Source organism: Anabrus simplex, chromosome 2, assembly GCF_040414725.1.
Source record: "Anabrus simplex isolate iqAnaSimp1 chromosome 2, ASM4041472v1, whole genome shotgun sequence".
Classification (NCBI taxonomy): domain Eukaryota; kingdom Metazoa; phylum Arthropoda; class Insecta; order Orthoptera; family Tettigoniidae; genus Anabrus; species Anabrus simplex.
Window position 1 is genome coordinate 329,173,167 of NC_090266.1, and position 21,512 is coordinate 329,194,678.

A 21,512-nucleotide genomic window follows, 5' to 3' on the forward strand; every position below is an offset into this window, starting at 1 on the left:
GGCTAGTTGGACAGAATTATGGGCTATGAGCAGTGTGTATGTATGTGGGATATGTGTGTGATAACCCCATTTATTATTATATTTTATCACGTGTTTCGTTGTTCATTAGGCCTGTCGGAAAAGGACATCACTGAAACTCTCAATGGTGATATATCAAACATTGATATTTCGGATGGTGAAGGTTTTGGGGAAACAGATCTTACACTGCAACCACTTCAAGAGTCAGACTCAACTTCCAGTGAATAAGAGCATGAAGAAGATGAGGATGGTGAAACTCAAGCCCACGACATCTCTTACGTTAACGAAACACAGCAGGTTCGTTGGAAGCATACTGGGGATTTTGAACCTCTTCCTTCTGCTCCAGAGTATCAGCCAGATGTTCATCCATATCGAAAGCAATTACCCTTTGCTTGTGTCTTGAAATATCTTCCACTAGAATTTTCTGAACTTGTGAGCGAGAAGACTAATCATCGCTATCTTGTGAAGATGGGAAAACTACTGAATTCAACTCCACAGGAAATACAAAATTTATTTGGAATTGTTATAACCATGTCGTATCTGCGATACCCACAAATGCGAATGTATTGGTCCAGTCGCACGAAGGTTTTCACAGTTGCAGATAAAATGCCCCGAAATAGGTTCTTGCTTCTAAGGAACAACCTCACAATTGTTGATGATGATTCTCTTTCTGAGGATGACAGAAGTAAAGATAAATTCTGGAAGGTGAAGCCCATGCTGAATTTTGTGAGAGAAGGCTGCCTGAAAATTCCAGAAGTGCAACTGTTTCTGTGGATGAACAGATCGTACCATTTCATGGACATGTTAGCATGAGGCAATATGTTCGTGGCAAACCAAATCCTTATGGATTAAAAGTTTTCCTTGCTTGCTCTCCAGATGGACTGCCGTTAGACTTTTTCTTTACCCTCATACAAGAAAGTAGGGTAATCCCGCACGCAGAGTGAGACAGAAAAATCCCGCGTGTCAGACGAGTCAGGCGCTTCATGGCTTGATCTGAAACCAATTCAAAGGTGAATCAAAACATTCAAAGCTTGGGGGCCCCTAGAGAAGTGGAGGCCACGCCATAAATGTCCAGGAAATGAGGTATGTTCAAACAGGAGAAAAATAATTTTGCATACAAAATCTGAACATATCCAATAATAAAAAATGTTCTGATTCTAAAAGTAAAGCATGTCCTTCGACACGCAAAGAATAAAACTTTCTGTTAAAGCGCCCAGAAGGAAAGAAAAGTACAGGCAGTCGTTGGAGAGTATACACAGTACGGTATAGAAAGTGGCTGCGTCCTAATCCAACACATGAAGAACGGGCAAAGTGCATATGTTGCATTTTCTTACTTCTAGTAATACTTTTAATTCAAGTATTCTTATTTGATGTTATTAGTACTGTACGATTTTACGATAAAGAATACGGTTTATTTTGAATTTCTGTACGGTTTTAAATTTTTTGGATGTTGGCAGCGCTGTTCGATACTAATAATGTAAATGTAGGTCGTTTACTACTCGTCTATTGGCTACTTGCATTCGCTCCTTGAGTGTAGTTTCTAAAGTATCATCATTAAACACTTGGAATAGGCGAAAAAGCTGTGATGCGTCTCACAACAACTCTCAGTGAGGGATCTACAGTCTACATGGATCGCTATTTTACATCAATTCCCCTTTTAGACCTTCTCCATTCAGAAAGGAAACTGCAAACAACGGGAACAATTCAGAATAACCGAATTCCTGAAGGAGGTCGTCTGAAGACAGATAAGCAGATGAAACAGGAAGGTAGAGGAACAACAGATCAAGTGGTACGGAGCGATGGACAAGTGGCAATTGTGAAGTGGTTTGACAATAAATCTGTAACCTTGGCGTCCTCAAAAGAAGCTTCGGAACCATCTGATGAGTGTCTCCGTTGGTGTAAAAAAAGAAAAAAGTATATCAAAGTCAACCGACCATTGATAGTGAAGAATTATAATTGCCAAATGGGTGGTGTTGACCTCTTCGACAGAATAATTGCATTCGATAGGATTATGAACAGGACATGAAAGTGGACTGTTAGACTTATTATGCATGTGTTGGACTTCTCAATTGCAGCAGGGTGGATTGAAATGAGAAGGGATGAAGCAGCCAGGGAAACTCCTAAGAAGAGCAAATATGGATTTTTGGACTTCAAGAAGTATGTTGCTGATAGCATTCTGCATTGTGAAAATGAGTCACAAATTGTTTCGGATGACACCAGTGAGGAAGAGAGAAACCAGGAAATGAACGGCAAAAGAAGAAAAGTTGTTACACACCTATCCCCTCAACTACGAAGGAAAAGTGTGCTGCACATGCCCGAAATCGTGGACACTAAAGAACACAGATGCCGCCTGCCAACTTGCCAGAGCAAGAAAGCGAGGATAATGTGTACTACTTGTAAGGTGCATTTGTGTTTGGTTACAGGACGAAACTGTTTCAAGCAGTATCATGAAATGTAGTGAAAGGCCAGTGTGATTATTAGATAGAACGTAACAATGTAACAATATTTAGGAAGAAAATGGTGATTATTGATTAACACTTGGAATTCATAGCTTAAAGCCCAATGTCCCCTATAGGGGACATGCCATTTTTCTGCAAATATATTTCAGACATCCATAATACATGTTTTGTTGTTGTTTCATACACTAAATGAAAATAAATATCGAATAATTACATTTAATTATATTTCCAATTTTCTGTGGGTCTGATTTTGATGTAGTATATTTACGTGGGCCTAAGGCATGCTATCTTCAATCAATTAATCACTACTGATCTGCATTTAGGGCAATCGCTCAGGTGGCAGATTCCCTATCTGTTGTTTTCCTAGCCTTTTCTTAAATGATTACAAAGAAATTGCAAATTTATTGAACATCTCTCCTGGTATTCCAATCCCTAACTCCCCTTTCTATAAACGAATATTTGCCCCAATTTGTCTTCTTGAATTCCAATTTTATCGTCATGTTGTGATCTTTCCTACTTTTAAAGACACCACTCAAACTTATACGAATAAGTTTAAGAGGTCCCCTAGTGTTGCAGAGCATAGTCACTAAATGTTAAGAATGGTTTTTACCTGAAACTTTCACTGAATTCTTTGATATTTGACTAAGAAACTCTCTCACTGAAGGGAACTGATGCTGGTAGCTGACGCCTTGCGCCTCGGCGGAGCGATCCTCAGCGTTTACCCAGATATGTTAGCCCCGCAGCTGGTGGCCAGACTCCTGCCTGAGATTGGACCTAACCCCAATGTGAAGATGCTGCTCAAGCAATGTGATCAGACTGGACCAGAACACTGCGCCTTGCTGCCACTCTACCACTGTCTACACACACCTGGAGGGCCGCTTAAGGTAGTCAACTTTTCTTTCCTTTCATAAACTCTACAAGCAGAATTGGGGAGTAACAGATTGAAAGTAATCAGGGGCGGTGCGTCATTAAGGGCTAAAGGGGATTAGCCCCACCAGATGTTCGGGCATAAAGAGTTCAGAAGTGTTATATTATTTATATTTCAGATAATTAAATTAATGAGACCAAATTAATATCTGATTACCACAGTTTAGAAGTAGTTAATGATATGAGAAAATGAAAGTATGACTGCATTATATGTTTTCTTCACTCTCAGTCCTCACAGTGAGTTTTGGTAACTGTTTTGAAGGTCAGTGAACCTTTGAAGAAGTGAAAGTTTTAATGTAATTTAAAACGTCATGCCGGCAATAAACAAGAACAATATAGACGAAGCTGTAGCGGCGGGTGTTCTGGCGATGTTAGCACAAACTCACTTGTATTCTTCTAATCTCATGTAACATGTTCTGTTGACCATTCACAGAGTGAAACTTTCGACACATTTCGAATTTTAGTTTACAGTTCGCTTTTAGCAGTTGCGGAGTTTTTGTTCAACAGTGAATAGTATGTAGCGTTCAAAATAGTGACTAGTTTGCACCGCAGAAGAATCGACTAGCGTAGTTCCTTTATAAATGAGGTAGGTCCTCACTTTTAGAGTATTTTATTATTAGCACGCATTAGAATCAAGTACGCTTAACTGAACTGATTCTGCCAATAAAAATGTAATGGCAAGGTTTAATACGGGTGTATATACAACCGCAGAAGGAATAAAAACTACATTAATAATAATAATAATAATAATAATAACACCCACTTTAGCCCCACCTGCCATTGAGCCACGAGCCGCTACTGCTTGTAATGAATACCGTTTTAGTAATTTTTACTTGTACTTTTACAAAATGTAATTTGTATTCGTAATTTACTCCTTGAAATAATATTGTAATCGTTACATGCCAGTAATTGATATACTGAACCCTTGACTTACCATTCCATCGTTGGTCGGCCACAGCTGCTGCAGTAGAGCAATATCGAACTCTTAAATCTTGGGGTCGTAGCGGGAATAATTCGGTCACAATCTTAACCAAACGATGGGGTTCAGAAGAGAGCCTAACTACTTGACATGAGGAGCAAATATGTGCTTACTAACTTTTATTGACTCAATTAACTGCACAAAAAATCATTTATATAAAATCCTTGATAAAAGATGTAATTATTTAATGTTTCAAACGCAGTCACATTGCATGGCATTAGTTTTATTGATTACAGTATTGAAGAATTTTCTTCGGAGAAAAATAGAAATATCACAGATTAGTGGACGGCGAAACTGAAAAAGTGAAAATAACCTGAAAATCGGGCACCTATTGATCCAAACGATAACTGAGAATTAATCCACACGATCCGTGGAAAATCTGACCTTCAACAAATAGAGTTTCAAATTTACTCTTAATTAAAGTTATCCACCAGTCAAATACCCTGTCGGATATGGAAACACCCGCCGAATGGACCCTTAATCGAACCAAATTTACTATCTAATCTAAGACTTGAGTATATACAGCCGAATCCTAAACCTATCGTCGGGCCTACCTAATGTATGCACACCCTAACACTAACCTCTATGTACATACACACACATTCCCAAACCTATCGTTGAGCGTGAACTAGGACGTCTCATCATCAGTATACCTCTAGGATAACATGTGACGTCCTAAATCTATTGTCGAGCGGAAATTTGGTTGTCTACGCTTCCTCTAGAATGTCAGGCGAAATCGTAACTTCAAACACACTCTTAGATATTTTAGCTGTAAACCTTGTCGAAACCAATAGCACTCAATGAAACAAGTCTTGCCACAGAATGAACGCAAGTCGGGAAATGCAACTATGTCCCTATCTTGTTAATAAACATGAAATTGAAAATAAATAACGCGTGGCAAGCCATCCACCACTCAAACACGATCTCAACATACACAATGAAGTTTGGAAAAATAATAATGACTTTCAACACACGTCTAACATTACGTGAATATCGCCAAACAATAATCATCACCACCGCAATAAATCCACACTATAATTCTAGGGTGAGGCCCTCAAATCGCCTACCATCTCACCATTCCAAATATCCATATCTATTAACCATCCAGTGAAGCGAAATTCAATGAATCTACACAGCCAAACTATCGCTCTAAGAACGTTCAATGTCTCATCCCACAATATTTCCGATTTAGTGATAAATTATCGTCTCGTAATTTATGAAACTTTCTGAGGGGAAATTTTGTCATTACAGTTAAAAACACCAACCGTGTATTCAGAATGCTCTTCTACCCTTGAGGTCGTATAAGTTTACTATAATATTCATCATGCTGACTTTACGTAAACTCGTCACTTGGATTTAACTGCCAAGAGTTACAATCTTCGACAGAAATTGCTTTCCACTAGGGATCTTAACTTGAAATCATAATGTGCGTCAGAGAGCACTCACTTCGAACCAACCTTCGCCCGGTCAGCTGTTCCGGATTGTTAGCCGAATATACTACAGCCTGCCTCAGAAATATCACATTTAATATACAGCCTGTCTCGAAACTTCATTCGCATCGCCTCTCACAGCGGTATTACACATGAAATACAGGCTTCCTCTGCCTTCAACATCTCTACAACTCTTATCTCAACATATCATTCCGACACAATCCCTTTTTCCTGTTCCAAGTCTTTTCAAACCTCAGTCCTCTCGCGACAAACAACTTTTATAAAAATTATTTTCCATTTATTTTTACTACAACTTTCGGACCTGAGGAATACAACAACACACCGTGATTTCCTATATCACCGACGTACACGATGTCACAAAATTTAACTTCCCATGAATAAAACATAACTTTATCAGACTTCACTGGATTTCGAGACACACGCAAACCTTATTGAACATAACTGTTAAATACACTTTTAACATAGAAAATTTTTATCCCGCGGTAAACATTATTATTATTATTATTATTATTATTATTATTATTATTATTATTATTATTATTATTATTATTATTATTATTATTATTATTATTATTCCGACAAAAATTTTCTGAATTCATACGATATTCGAAATTAAAACATTCACCACGACTACATGATCGTTATCACCTTCCTAATTTTACTCAATTTGAACAATATCTCAAAGGATATTAACACATTAAAACTTCGCATTTTATACTTTCTCGACATGAATTTTACAGCCCTGAAGAGTTTCACACGACGGCCAGAAATATAACACATTCGCCTGATCATTATTAAATAGGAATTCGACACACGCGCTGAACATTTATTGGGACAAACAAATCCTAAGTACAACATTGATACAAATATATTTACAGACCTGCACTTGTAGTCATCATTCTGGATTCTGGCAGCATTTAGCCAGACTACCTCGTACTTAGCCTTCCATGCCTACATTTTATATCATCTTCTTATATATATATACAACTTAAGCTATAGCTTTTACACTTTGTGTCGATTAACACCGCAAATACCGCACTTTCTTGGCGTTTAACCTGCGACGAGCGCTCCTCAAATGGCGACTGACATAGTTTTTCCAGGGCCCTGCTCCCGTTCAAGCTACTACTGGCCAGGTGTTCCAAACAGATAAGACAATCAGACCTCGCTGCCAGCCCCCAGACTTCACTTTTGACCAATATTAAACGCACATGATTGTAATACAGGGAGAAACTCAGCTACGTATTTTAGCCAACTATCTAAACCTTCAAAGTTATCATCGACGGCAGTTCAGGAAAATTTCTATCACCTTCTACTTTAATATTCTGCTTGAACCATTGACATGAATATGTAACAAGTTACTTTGAGAACAAAATCCCACACTTTCTTGCAGACGAGTGACGTGGGCTTCGCCGTTCCGAGAATCAGACAGAGTGTATAAAATATGCGGAGGGATGTTTCTTTTATACCCTCTGGGAGGGACGCCACCCTCTCCACGAGGCTCGGTTGCACAATCTGCTAATTCCACATCCACTTGACCAATTTTCTTGAAATTTATTCCATAACTTTGGACAGATTTACGATTAACCATGGTGTTAATTTCATATTTTTCCCATACTTGCAACGGGCGAAATGAATTATTTCTGCCCTGGAGTTTCGCGGGGTTTTCGTCATCCATTGGCCTTGCCACGTGCCGCTAATTCGGGAGCCGGACGCAAACTTTTCTCCAGGCTTAACTGCATTTATATTTACCCTGGGGATTCTATCTTCGCATATGGTTTATAAATAATTTAGGTCCTTTATCCCTCGATTTACCATGTCGCCAAAATCTCTCGTTATGAAGGATTTCTTGAATTTGACAAATTATCCAATACTCGAGGTCCACCGAAGTTTTCCGGCATTTCACGAGCTCATGGCTCGCTCGTCACGGAGAGTTCGTATCCACGAGATAGGGAGCCTCTTGAAATAAAACATGGCTACCCTCAAAAAGTTGTTTGTAGCTGAAATAAATATTTGAAATTATTAAAAAGAATTCATCGTAGAATTATGGGTTCAATACATGGAAGCAGAAACAGGAAAAATTAAGTAATGATGAAAATAACTTTTCCTGTTCTTCTGTATCAGAACCAGTAGCTTCATCTGTACTGGATGAGATATTTTCTTACCTCTCAAGTTCTTTAATAAAATTTAACACAGGTATACCTTCACGTGCCCCTGTAGAGGGTCTTTTCGGTAAATGGGTTAGTTGCATTTTCTCCAAAGAGGTTGAGGCTTAGCGATGAGAATTTTAAGATCCAGTTACAGTATTTTGTAAGGTAAATCGCAAATTGCAAATGCTAAATATTACTAATTATATTTTTTTTAAATGGGGGGGAAAATGTTGAAAGCAGCAAAATATCATGCTTATTCTCTTCGTGTTGATGGCCACTTAATGTCTGTATGCTAAAAGGAACACAAAATGAAATACAGTAATATTCCTTTCTCTGCAAACTTTGGTATCAGTCCACTCCTGTGCAAATAATAATAATAATAATAATAATAATAATAATAATAATAATAATAATAATAATAATAATAATAATAATAATAATAATAATAATAATAATAATTTCGTGCGGCTATTTCTAGCCGGGTGCAGTCCTTGTAAGGCAGACCCTCCGATGAGGGTGGGCGGCATTTGCTATGTGTAGGTAACTGCGTGTTATTGTTGTGGAGGATAGTGTTATGTATGGTGTGTGAGATGCAGGTATATTGGTGACAGCACAAACAACCAGTTCTCGAGCCAAGGGAATTAACTATTTAAGGTTAAAATATTCGAACCGGCCGCGAATCGAACCCGGGACCCTCTGGACCAAAGGCCAGCACGCTAACTATTTATCCATGGAGCCGGACCCTGTGCAAATAAAGGAGGTCAATTATCTTTTTAAGACTGGTGTTCTGTTCAGTAATTATAATGTTACTTGTAATTTTACTGTTTACCTGGGGCCTATTCCACAAAAGTATGGTCTTTTACATTACAAGTTACTAGTGTGGGTTCTTGTAATGTATGGAGTTGCATATTTCTGTTCCACAAAAGATTGAAAGTCTCTTGTATATTACCAGTGAATTGTTACAAGTTTTACAAGTGACGACATATCAATAAACATACTACGTCATTGCATGAATCAGCTGTTTATCTTCGTATTCCATTCGTTGAATTAGGTTAAGCTTTCTGAATTTATCGTAATATCATATTTAAGGTCATTTATGCAGCAAAGATTAAATGAACTCTAATATTTTTGTGAATTTCTTAAAGCCACAATGTTATTTTTCAGTTTATTTCTTTGATGATAGGAAATTACTCCGTTATTATCCCCCATTCTGTTCTTCCGCAATCCTCGCATATGTTCCACGATAGTCTGACATGCCCACCTTGATCTGTCATTAGGAATCAGATGCCGCTAATAACGATATTCGACCACCAAACTTGTTACCTACGAAATTGCAAACTCTGCATGATTTGTTAAAATGGTGTCAAGAGAAAGGAAGTTATTCATTTTGAGGGAAATAGAAAGAAGGAAAGATTCTTTTCGGTGCATTCAGCAAGACTCTGAAGAAAATTTTCTTTTAAAAGAATGGTTGGATGGAAATATTTGACTTGGGAAAAGCTCATGGAGCTTTTGAGAGGAAAAGTTGGATTAATTATTGGAATTAATTGGAATCAATGATTCGAGGAATGTCCTTCTTGGAATATGTTTGTTCAGTATTTTCAGGCCTTCCACTTGTATTTTCCTTAACCTAAAACGCTTATTGTATTCAAATAGTGTTAAACTGGAAGTTTATTCTTTCTCTATACAGACGGTAGTTTTAATTTTCATCACCATCACTATCACTACTGCTAGACCACATATTTATCAAAATGTATCTGAAGTATATTTAAATAGCACTAGTACATTTATATATTATTGTCCTTTCACTGGTAGAGAATACTTCCCAATTTACTAGTAAGTTACAAGTACTAGTACTTTCGTGGAACACACCCATAAAAATTCACTGGTAATTTGTAAGTATGGAGTAATAAAGTACAACTGTAGAAAATTATTTTGTGGAACAGAAACTCTGGTATTTGTACTAGTTACTAGAGAATTTACTTGTAATGTACAAGACCATACTTTTGTGGAATAGACCCCTGTTGAAAATGTAATTTGCAATTGAGTAAAATACTTCTCAGTTTCTCAGATAACAGTAATTCAGCCGAATTACTTTTCTGTTGTACTTTTCCCAACGCTGTCTACATGATATGAGCAGGGCTGGTGATATCATGAGGTAGGCTACCTTTCTGCAAGATCAATAATGACATAAATGTAGAACAAGGCCACTTATTATGGTACAAATTCAGACTCGTAATTTTCAATATCCAAACAACTAGTGAACTGTAGTTAAATGTTTAACAAGTCCAGCTCCTAGGCTGAATGGTGGGCGTAGTGGCCCTTAGTTCACCCGGTCCCAGCTTCAATCCCCGGTTGGGTTAGGGATTTTAGTTGCGTTTGTTTAATTCATTAGACTCGTGGTCTGGGTTTTTGTGTCCATCTTAATACATAACCCTTAATTTAAACATAGCATTCAGGAACACGTAATGCAGAAAAGTGAATAGTATGCAGATCTGGAATCAGGAAGGGTATTCAGAAGTAAAACTGTGCTAAAATTACATGAAGTGTTGACCTCAAGTAAATTAAAATGTAGCCATGAAAGAAAGAATTGTTCGACAAAATGTTACGAATCACGTTGTAAGTAGAAGTTAAGTGAAAATATTTTTCCCTCTAGTAGACTCGTACCTGAATCCAATGGTTTCAAGGTGGTTATGGTACAACTTATTTATAGCAAAGTAGTGAACAGTCAGGGATAGAACTACTGGGAGTCAGTTGTATGGCACAGCTAGTTGAACACTCTCATACTGCCTCTAAGTAACTGGATCGAATCCCTGTACAATAAAACCACATTGTTACTAGCAGAAGTGAAAACGTTTGTCAGCCAGTCTGTGTAACCTTTCTCTAGAATAGTTTTGGTTGAAGCCAATAAGAAGTTTGCAAGACAGACTATACTCTTTCCGCATTTTGCACTCGCTTTGTAGAATTGCAGACCATGAATTTGGTCGGCGAAGAGGGAGGGGATAACGACCGCTGTGAGAAAGACAATGACGTTGCCATAGCGGCTAATGTACGGCGAGAAAGAAATGGCCCCGAGCTTGCTCTGGACAGTGTGAGAGTTACGTTGAGAGTGGGATTCAGGCTCTGGTCAGTGGTGACCCAATTATTAGGCATGTTGGGAAAATATGTGGAGGAAAGGGAACCAGGGTAGAGTGTTATCCAGGAATTGGTTAAAGGTAGATGTTGAGGACAATAGAACGAAAGGACTAGGGAAAGGGGAACGTGGTAATTTTCCACGTTGGTACAAATAACGTAAGGCAAACAGGAATAGTACGGTACTAACATAGTTGGGGATGTGTGGGATCTGTTACAGCAGCACGGAAGGAGTTTAAGGAAGCAGAGACTTTTATCAGTGGGATGTTGTGTAGGAGGGATTCTGACTGGAGGGTGATTAGGGATTTAAATGAGAATATGGAATGGGTATGCGGGAAACTGGAAGTGATATTTGCAGATCCTAATGGGTGTATAGGTAATACGGATCTAGGTTCAGATGGCCTTCACTTGAACCTCAACGGCACATATAAGTTAGGGGGCTTGTTTGGAAGAGTTATAGGGATATACATTCAGGAAAATGGGGTGGACTACGGAGCGGTGATAACGATATAGGGAGCAGGAAGTCAAGTAAGAGCATCACATAAAATTGTTAGTGTTAAACTGTAGAAGTATTGTAAAGAACGATATAGAATTAAATAATTTAACAGATACTAGTACCAGATATTGTAATAGAAATTGAATCATGGCTGAGAAGTTATATAATGAATGTAGGCATTTTCTCACACAACTGGACCGTTTATCATAGAGACAGAAGAATTTGTAGGCTACGAAAGAGTTAAGGATGAGAAACATTAAATTCTAGGCATAAGACTTATCTCTAAAGATAATAGGCAACTTGATGATTTTAGGGTATACAGACCTGGCCAGGCTGGCGCTGACATTGGTGAATAATTATTTCATAAGATAATCAGCTTTGTGGGGAACGACACAGAAATGAACATTATTGTAGCAGGTGATCTCAAATTATTACATGTTAACTGGGAAGGGAATGTAAAGAGCAGAAAGTATAACCGACAATAATAATAACTATGTTTTTCTTTTTATGTCCCATTAACTACTTTTGCGGTTTTTAGAGACACCGAGTGGCCGAAATTTTGTTCAGCAAAAGTTAATGAACGTACCAGTAAATCTACCAGCACAAGGCTGACGTATTTGATCACCTTCAAATACCACCGTACCTAACTAGGATCGAACCTGCCATGTTAGGCTGAGGAAGCCAGAACTGTACTGTCTAAAACACTCACCCCGGCGGATGTCCAACAAATGGCGAATAATATGGGAAGGACGGTTTAATTAGAAAGTGATGGAACCAACAATAGGGGAAAATGTTCTAGATGTGGTTCTGGTAAATCAAGATGAGCTCTATAGAGAAACTGAAGTGAAATATGGTATAAGTTATCATGAAGCTGTTTTTGCCGTAGTTAAAAATAAATGCAGTAGAAAGGAAAGTTGTAAACGTAGGAATATTAGGCAAAACTATATGGTCGATATGAGAGGTATGGGAATTTTTTTAAAATCAAATGTAATCAGCGGAAAAGGGTAAATAAAAATGTAGATTGCCTACGGGATGGGATTAAAGCATTTGTTGAGGAGTGTGAAAACAGGTATGCACATTTAGAGGTGGCAAGGAATGGTGATGACTCATTATATTATGTCAGGGAAATAAAGACATAAAGAAGGAAGTGCAGGTTAGAAAGAAATAAAGAAAGAAAGAAAGAAAGAACGAACGAACGAAAGAGAGTTAGGAATGGTTGCAGGAGTAAGGAGAGATTGAAGAAACTTACTAGGAAACAGAATTTAACAAAACATTAGCTAAGGATAAGATGATGGCAAACATAATTGGAACCCTTATGAATTTTAGGGAACAACAGAAGTATAATTGTAGGTATTATAAGCCAGAAACAGATTCCAGGAAGGACATTCCAGGGATTATTAATTAACAATGTGAGGACCTGTAGAAGGCAGAAGTATTCAGTCAGCAGTATGTGAAGGTAGTTGGCTAAAAGGATAATGTCCAGGTAGAGAAGGCAACTAATAATGGCGAATTACTGAAATGTAACTATGGTAATAAGGACATTAACAAAAAAGATACAAAGAGAAAAGCTGCTGGGATTGTTCAGATTTACGGGGAAATATTAAAGACAATTGGTTGCAATATAGCGGCATGTCTGAAATACTTACTTGATTACTGTTTGCATGAAGGAGCAATACCAAAACAATGGAGAGTTTCATAGCAGCCCCAGTGCACGAGGTGATAAACGTGAAGCGGATTATTACAAGCCTGTCAGTTTGACATGTGTTGTTTGCAAGCCCTGGGAAAGCATTTATTCTGATTATATTAGACGTATTTGCCAAACTATTAACTGGTTTGACAGTAGGCAGTTCAGGTTTAGTAAATGTTATTTCAGTGAGCCTCATCTTGTAGGATTCCAGCACATATAGCAGATATTTCAGATTCAGGTGATCAAATTGACTGTATTGCTATTGACCTAACCAAGGCTTCTGATAGGGTAGATCATGGGGGACTGCTGACGGAGATAATTGCTCTTGGACTAGGCAGATGAGTGGTTGAATGTGCGGTTGTATCTCTAGAAAATAGAACTCAGAGATCCTGTATTGAATAAGAGGGGGTCATGCAAGGTAGTAATACTGGACTTTTATGTTAATATATATACCCTACCTCCAAGAGAAACAGGATAAAGAATATTAATAAAACGAAGTATAAATCTCAGTAGTTTTGAAGAGTTCGCTTTATCTCTCAGTGAAGTACTAGAAGAGATACAACGAGGGTAAATTGAAACAGCTGTTTGAAATTGAACAAACCATCAAGGACGCACAAATAATTTTGAGTCGGAAGACAAGAAAATCGCAACAACGGCTCTCCACTGCCTGCTACGAGAAATGGAACAAGGTCCTTGCACTTCTCCACGGAGCAAGATCGTTTAGGACACATAACCATCTCCAAGATTATAACGTCTTAAGGCGAGAATGCAGGACACTCCTAAAGGAACATAGGGCTGTTTGGCTGGAAGAAGAATTATAGAAGCCGCCAATAGAAACCATTTTGACACAACAAAGCCAACGACCCCTAAATTCTGTCAATCTGTGGCGATGGATAAACCACTTCTGGCACATTCTCAAGTACGGGAACTGCGCTGAAAACAACAATCACAAGATACAGCTTCAGTTTTCCTACCATTGCAGCAACATGGGGACTGATTAACCACAAAGCCACCGGCCCAGACAATATCTATTATAAACACCCGAAAAGTGCCTTTCCAAAATTATGGGCTGCCCTCTTCAACAATTGTCTAGAGATGAGAGGAATACCATCTAGCTGGAAAACCTCCTTGCTGCAAATACTATATAAAGGCAAAAGACGCCCGAACTCTTCCAATTCGTATAAACATAGAGATATCGCATTAGAAATGCGATTTTCAAAGTCTTCTGCAAAATCCTAACAGATAGCCTCACCTCGCTAACTACTGAAATCATACCCTATCAACAATTCAGATTGACGAAAGGCGAATCAACATTACACACGATACAGAACTTACTGGGAGATGTCGGAGAAGCTCTGAGACATAAAAAAAGGCAAATACTATACCATCTTTATACACTGCAAAAAAGGGGAAAAAAGGTTTTCGACCTAGTGGATCGTCAGATTCTTATAAGCTTGGACAAATGTTAGGAGAAAGATTATCTGACAAACAAACTGGCAAACATCTTAAGGGATAATACAGTCATTGTAAGGGACAATCTTCAATTTTCACAACCCATCATCCAGACAAGGGGTGTTCTACAGCGTGATCCGATTAATCCACTCTTATTTAACTTTATTACAGCACACCTCATGGAAATACTGAATGGATTTAAAGGGAAAATTTCTCTACATTCCTATGCAGATGACATGGCCCTTGGCTCTTCGAATTTGAAAGACTTACAGAAATGCTGAGATTTCGGTATGCTGGACAAAAAGAAACAAATTCCAGCTAAACATAGACAAACCGGTTCACATGATATATAGAAGGGTTGGCAGAATTGCTGCCACAGATCAAATGAACTGTGAACAAGACCCCCTAAAAATTGTTAATGATTTCAGCTATCTTGGTGTAACCTTGCAGACCTTCGAAGCACCTTCACGAAACATGCAATGACGTGGGCGACAGGAGCAGTAATAACAATGAGTGACATCAAACTACTACGAAGACTAACAATTGACACGGCTATGAAGATCTCCTTCAGCAAAATAAGTCCTATTTCTATTTATGGGATACAACACATTTGGCTATGTCTCACCAGGAACAAACTAAATGTAATTGAAAAATCAAAGGCAACTTTTCTGAAGAAGATTTTCTATTTGTCACTATTGATCCGAAAATGTTATGAATTAGCCAGGGAATACTTTTATATAGAGGATATAAGACCAAAGATGAGCTTATTATCCATAGGCACTTACCAAGAACTGCTAACAGGGCTAAAAGCTAAGGAGAAAGAAATAACGTCCAAATTGCATGCAACAGAAGTCATGACATCTTCAGACTGGAAAGCGTCCAACTACGGTATTTGACATACGGTAAATGAATTCTCAGTGCACGGCTTCCACTTTCAAGTGTATAAAACCAAAGCATTCCATGAGCCAGCTTCAGAGTGCATCTGTGAACTATGCAGAAGGAAATGTGAACGATCTCTCACGGAGTGGTGTAATAGGAGACAGGGGTCGTATGTAGTGAATGACCTTTTCATTTTCACTAGAATTGTTTTTTGGATCAATGGCTATTAGCTGCAATAAATCTAAATATGTATATCAATGATATGGAATGGCAGATAAAGCTATTTGCGGACAATCTTATACTGTATAGAGTAGACAATGTTACAGGATTGTGAGCGACTACAAAAGGACTTAGACAATGTTGTGAGATGGACAGCGGACAATGGTATGAAAGGCTAGGTTGTAATTTTCACCAAAAGGAAAAGTCCTCTCAGTTTTAATTACTGTGTAGATAGGGTAGTAATGCCTCATGGGAATCACTGTAAGTACCTAGGTGTTAATCTAAGGAAAGATCTTAATTGGGGTGATCATATTAATGAGGTTTTAAAGAAAGGTTACAAACCTCTTCACATGGCTATGAAGGTATTTATAAGTTGCAGTAAGGATGTAAAGGAGAGGTCATATAAGTTTCTGATAAGACCGCAATTAGAAAATGGTTCCAGATTACGGGACCTACACCAGGACTACATGATATGAGAACTGGAAAAGATCCAAAGGAAAGCAGCACGAATTCCAGCAAAATAGTAGTGTTAGGAAAATGTTCGAAACTTTGGTCTGGGAAGACTTGGGAGTAAGGAGACAAGCTGCTCGATTAAGTGGTATATTCCGAATTCACAGCGGAGAGATGGCGTGGAATGACAGTAGTATACGAATAAGCTTGAGTGGTGCTTTTAAATGTAGGCAAGATCATAATATGATGATAAAGTTGGAATTAAAGATGACAAATTGGGGAAAATATTCATTTATGGGACGAGGACTAAGGGATTAGAATAATTTATCAAGGGAAATATATGTTTGATAAATTTCCAAGTTCTTTGAAAACAGTTAAGAAATGGCTACATGAACAACTCAACTGATAGGGAATCTACCATCCGGGTGACAGCCCTAAATGCAGATTGATTGATTGATTGATTTATTGATTGATTGATTGATTGATTGATTGATTGATTGATTGATTGATTGATTGATTGATTGATTGATTGATTGATTGATTGATTGATTGATTGATTGATTGATTGATTGATTGGTATCAGCTAGTTGTGCAGGCCCACTGTTTTCTACTGATACAACCTCTCTCACATTTTAAAAGTATTAAATCCTGTAACTTTGAATACAGGGCCGAATACCTTATCAATGGAGTTACGCAGCCGTTCTGTCTTTAACTGCAAGTTTTTTTTTGCCAGTGAATGAGGACCCTTCATTGTTCTAAACTTGAGTTTATTTCCCCGCAATGTCTACTTTCTCGTCAGATTTTCCCACCGAGGGTGAAGTACTCTTTAACTTCTGTGGAAATTACGAGACACTTTTCTTCACTTCGTTGCTTACCCACTGTTGTACGTAGCTATTCATTGTGAATTCATATAAATAAGCGTTCATTTAAATTAAGGAATTCATACTCTTAAAATTGCTGAAGAACGCATTCCTTGAAAATGAAGATATTACTTATTTTTTCAGTACTCCCTGGAAGGCCATCAATTTGCAGTATTTGGATTCTGCCTGACTTCTGATTACCGCTACATTGTGTCTATATCCAACAAGTTCATTACGTGGGATCTGTCTACCAGTGACCTTACTCGCGATGTCAACCCTGGCATCGAGGGTATAATGCAACAGTTGGTGTTGAGTCCAGACAACAGGTTCGCTGCAGCATACACCAATAATAATCAGGTATATTTATGTATGGGTTTCTGTAGAGTATGTCTAGGTTGAGGAGAATCACTCTTTGAAAGTTATTTTGTTTTTAAGTGCTCCATATTTGACCGAAATAATTCCCTGGAATTTTTTGTTGATACTTTGATTTCTTAATGCTTCATGCTGTTCTCTTACAGAGCTTGATATATGGAGGTCATGACTCGGAATGCTTATGTAGAAGTTTAGAAAATTTGGCATTTTTTACTCTTAAATACATGATTATAGTATGCCACTGTTCAAGTATATTTTCTATGTTAGAATAATTAAGGCAATTCATTCCCGAGTACTTGTTCTCACTGTGCACGTACAAGGTTGACTTGGTTATTTATCACACTGGACGGGGTTGGATGGTGTCTTCTGCACCTTTTTTATGTAGAAGCCGGCGACTTGGCTTATGGTGATTCGAAGATAGGTTAATGATGTATAGTCATTGGTCTATTTTTACATCAGTTTAAGAAGCAGTGCGCTATCTGATTTTCAGAAACGCGATCTATCCATTAATAGTTTCTTGGGCCTGGAAAGGTTTTCTGCAGATGTGAAAAAACTGTTCGAGGAGCTCATACATCCTGTACCTATCTAGAGCTATGCATTATATTCAGATACGTTTTAAGGGGTTTGCAGATGACATTGTTTCGTTGGTAACAGCCGGGCACTTTCAAACTGTGCTATCCAACTGTTCAATTAGATAAGTCTTGAAATTAACACAACAAAATGTAAGGGGGTACGTACCTAAAAGAGTCAACTGCGTGAAGAGAACTTGGCCATTGCACCTATGAAAGAAATCAAAAAGAAAAAATTGACTTGATTCGCTACCTTGGTGTTAAATATTCACAAGAGATAGTGTTCAACTCAGAGGAAGTAATGCAACATTTACAGTCAACTGTGCAGCTCCTCGTATCTTCGCCACTTTACACCTCAATATGTCCATGTCTATTACATTCTTTCTCCTGACAAAATCCTGCAAGGATTCATTGAAGATGTGGACATCATGATGAGAGGGACACTAAAAGAACTGCTGCAACAGCCTACTGACCTCCCTAATGGTATGATATATGCGGACACAAAATTTAAAGGCTTGGGTCTATTTTGTACAGCATGAGAAGTCCTATTGCAACATATAAATACATGGAACATTCGTCATCTCGCAGGTAATCACATCCTCAGTACAACTAGGAATTGAAGGGATTCTCGGAAAAACAGCATTAGTCCAAAATCGCGTAAATTGAGTTAGTGCTCTCATCTTGCCGTGTGTATATGAGTGCATTTGATGCTAATATCGTGTCCGCTAAAAGAGAATTAGTCCCACAGAAAACGAGTGTTATTATATAGGCGGTTCTGGAAAAACATCATATGTCCAACGTGATTCCGGAAGAAAATAGCACTAGTCATGGAAAACTACTGCTTTTGCATGAATGAGCGGTGCATGGTGCTGCAGTACAGTGGCAGGCCCTGCAACTAATCTTGTCAACAGAGACGTTGTGTTTTCGTAAAGACGTACTGCCCTTCGAGGTTACATTGCTTGTAAGAGGGTGTGTAATCATGAACGCAGATGGAGAACTTGATGGTTATGACTGGCCTTTACATAAGAAGAGGAAGATACATACTAGAGAGCTGATACGTCAGAGGAAAGTGTCTGGGATAGAATATACAAACCATGTGGGCCGTGTTGCACCAAACTGAGTAACAGGAGCTGAATGCAGGTAAGAAATAAGACGATTTCCTACACGTTTATTGTGCAATTTGCATCCTATTGTTTGTGTTTACATACTGATTCATTTGGAAAATGTTTGTGGTGTGTCGTACTTCGCAGTACTATTAAGATCATATAACTTCACATTGAATATAATTTCATTTTCAGGTGTGCGCGATTTCACTGTTTTCAGACGTTTAATGCACTAGAAAACAAAAATGATCAAGATTCTTACTTGGCTGGACTGATTAATATACTGTACATCACGTATTTCGAAGACATTCCCGTGTGCAGAATCCAGTGGCAAAGATCATTGTGCTGCTTTATAAACAAAGTAAGATTGGATGGTAAGGATATGCCAATTTGGCTGAAAGCATTTATAAACCTTCATGGCACAACTCATGCGCATGTGCGCAGAATTCAAATGTCTTTGGTAGTTCATGGCACGTCCCACAAAGATATGCGTGGCAAGCATGACAACAGGCCAAATGCATACCCATCAGTAGTAACAGTAGTAACACGTTCCACATCAAATCATTTCCTGTTCGGCAGTCTCATTATTCGCTTTAACACCATTCCAGCGTGAAATATCTGCCGGAAGATATGTCAGTGAAAGGGTTGCGCAGAATAATTCTTGCACAGTATCAACTGAATATTCCTTACATTGTTACAAATATCTCTTCTCCAATCATAACATTAAGTTCGGCTTTCTACGGTCGGACACATGCACGTTTTGTGATTCGCTGCAATAGACGTTGAACAATCCAGAGTTGACCCTGGAAGACAAAGAGAAGTTTGCGAACAGAGAAGGAGATTCACTTGCGCAAAGCAGAAGCTTCAGATAACATAAGAGAATGTTCAAGGCAAAAGCATAAACTAATGAGGTGACATGCATTAGTTTTTATTAAATGCAAAACTTTCCGCTGTCTCTTACTCCAGGCAGCTCTGGTAGTATGTTTTAGTGTGCGCTCCCTAGTCGATGACCGAGTTACTATGTTTACTTATCACGAAGCCGACGGGGAAAAGGGAGCCAATGATGTTACATTAATACTGTTTACCTACCCACTTAAAACATTTGAATTACGATTCTGAACATCTAGTTCTAATAAGTGATGGTGCATCTGGACAGAACACACACCATGTAATGGTATATTTCTTGCATTTTCTAGAGCATGCCTTCAAAGTGTTTCGTAGCAGAACGTACTTATTTCCAATGTGGGGACAGAGCTACCTCTCAAATGATCAAGACTTTGTCCTCATAGAAAACCATGAAAGAAAACTAAATGCAGCAGAATCTCACTAACCACTGGATGGAAGTAATATCAAGATCATGGTAAAATCCATCACCATTTAATGTACAAGAAATGCAATATAGCGATTTCATTGATTTCAGAGCAACTTTGGCCGCATACTTACTGAATCGTTACAAACCTTAAATGCAAATTAAAACTGTGAGAATGTTCAAGATAGAGCAGGGAAGTCCAGCTATAGAACTCAGGGATACATATTCAGGTCCGTGGAGGACTAACGTTATTCGCAATAGCGTTCCATTTTCACAGGAAATTGAACTAAAACCAGCATACAGTGCAAGGTTACCAATATCACCAGCCAAGATTGCGGACCTGCAAAACTTGATGCAATATTTGAGCAAGCACGACAACAGAGCATTTTATAACAAACTTTGCATGGCACCTGAAGGCAACAAAGATGAAGCTGACATTGACTGTGATGACAATAGCAGTGGATGTGATGAATTAGCAGCTGACAACAGCTATTCTACGAATGTGAACTGCGTGTATTGCAGGTTCAGTTCACCGAAGTGGTATTAAAGACTCCTTGATTAAGAGTGTGCGGTCTAATTGTGTCACAGAGGGTTACATATAACGAACACTCTAAATGTAATATAACGTTTTAATGTTTCTGGTACATTGTTATACTTATGAATGCATCGTAGAAAAAGAAGTGTTTATGACATCTGTATTTTTCAAGCATAAATGACGTAAGTCCGTCTTATTTTTTGTTCTCATGTCTGAAATATAACATTTTATGTATTTGAAAATGCATATCACGTTTATTACTGTGTAAACGTATCCCTATGCAATATCAAATTCAATATATATCGCTGCATTATGATGGTGAGGAGTTTTGTCTCATTCCCAAAAACTTGATTTTTGGACTAATGCTGTTTTTCCGAGAAGCCCTTCAATTTCCCTCGAGAAAATTCTGACAGTCTTAGGTTCTTAACAGCACAGACGTTCGAGAACTGGACTATTGAGCGTCAAACAAGG

At 38.2% G+C, this 21,512-nt stretch overlaps 1 protein-coding gene across 1 annotated transcript in view; it reads left to right on the forward strand.

The window, feature by feature from the left end:
* LOC136863533 (NACHT and WD repeat domain-containing protein 2) overlaps nucleotides 1-21,512 on the forward strand; it is a 638,416-nt gene that overhangs the window by 295,260 nt on the left and 321,644 nt on the right. The window contains exons 16-17 of the mRNA XM_067139918.2: nucleotides 3,142-3,361; nucleotides 17,298-17,510. Of these exons, the coding sequence (XP_066996019.2) occupies nucleotides 3,142-3,361; nucleotides 17,298-17,510 (433 nt within the window). The remainder of the gene's footprint in view (nucleotides 1-3,141; nucleotides 3,362-17,297; nucleotides 17,511-21,512) is intronic.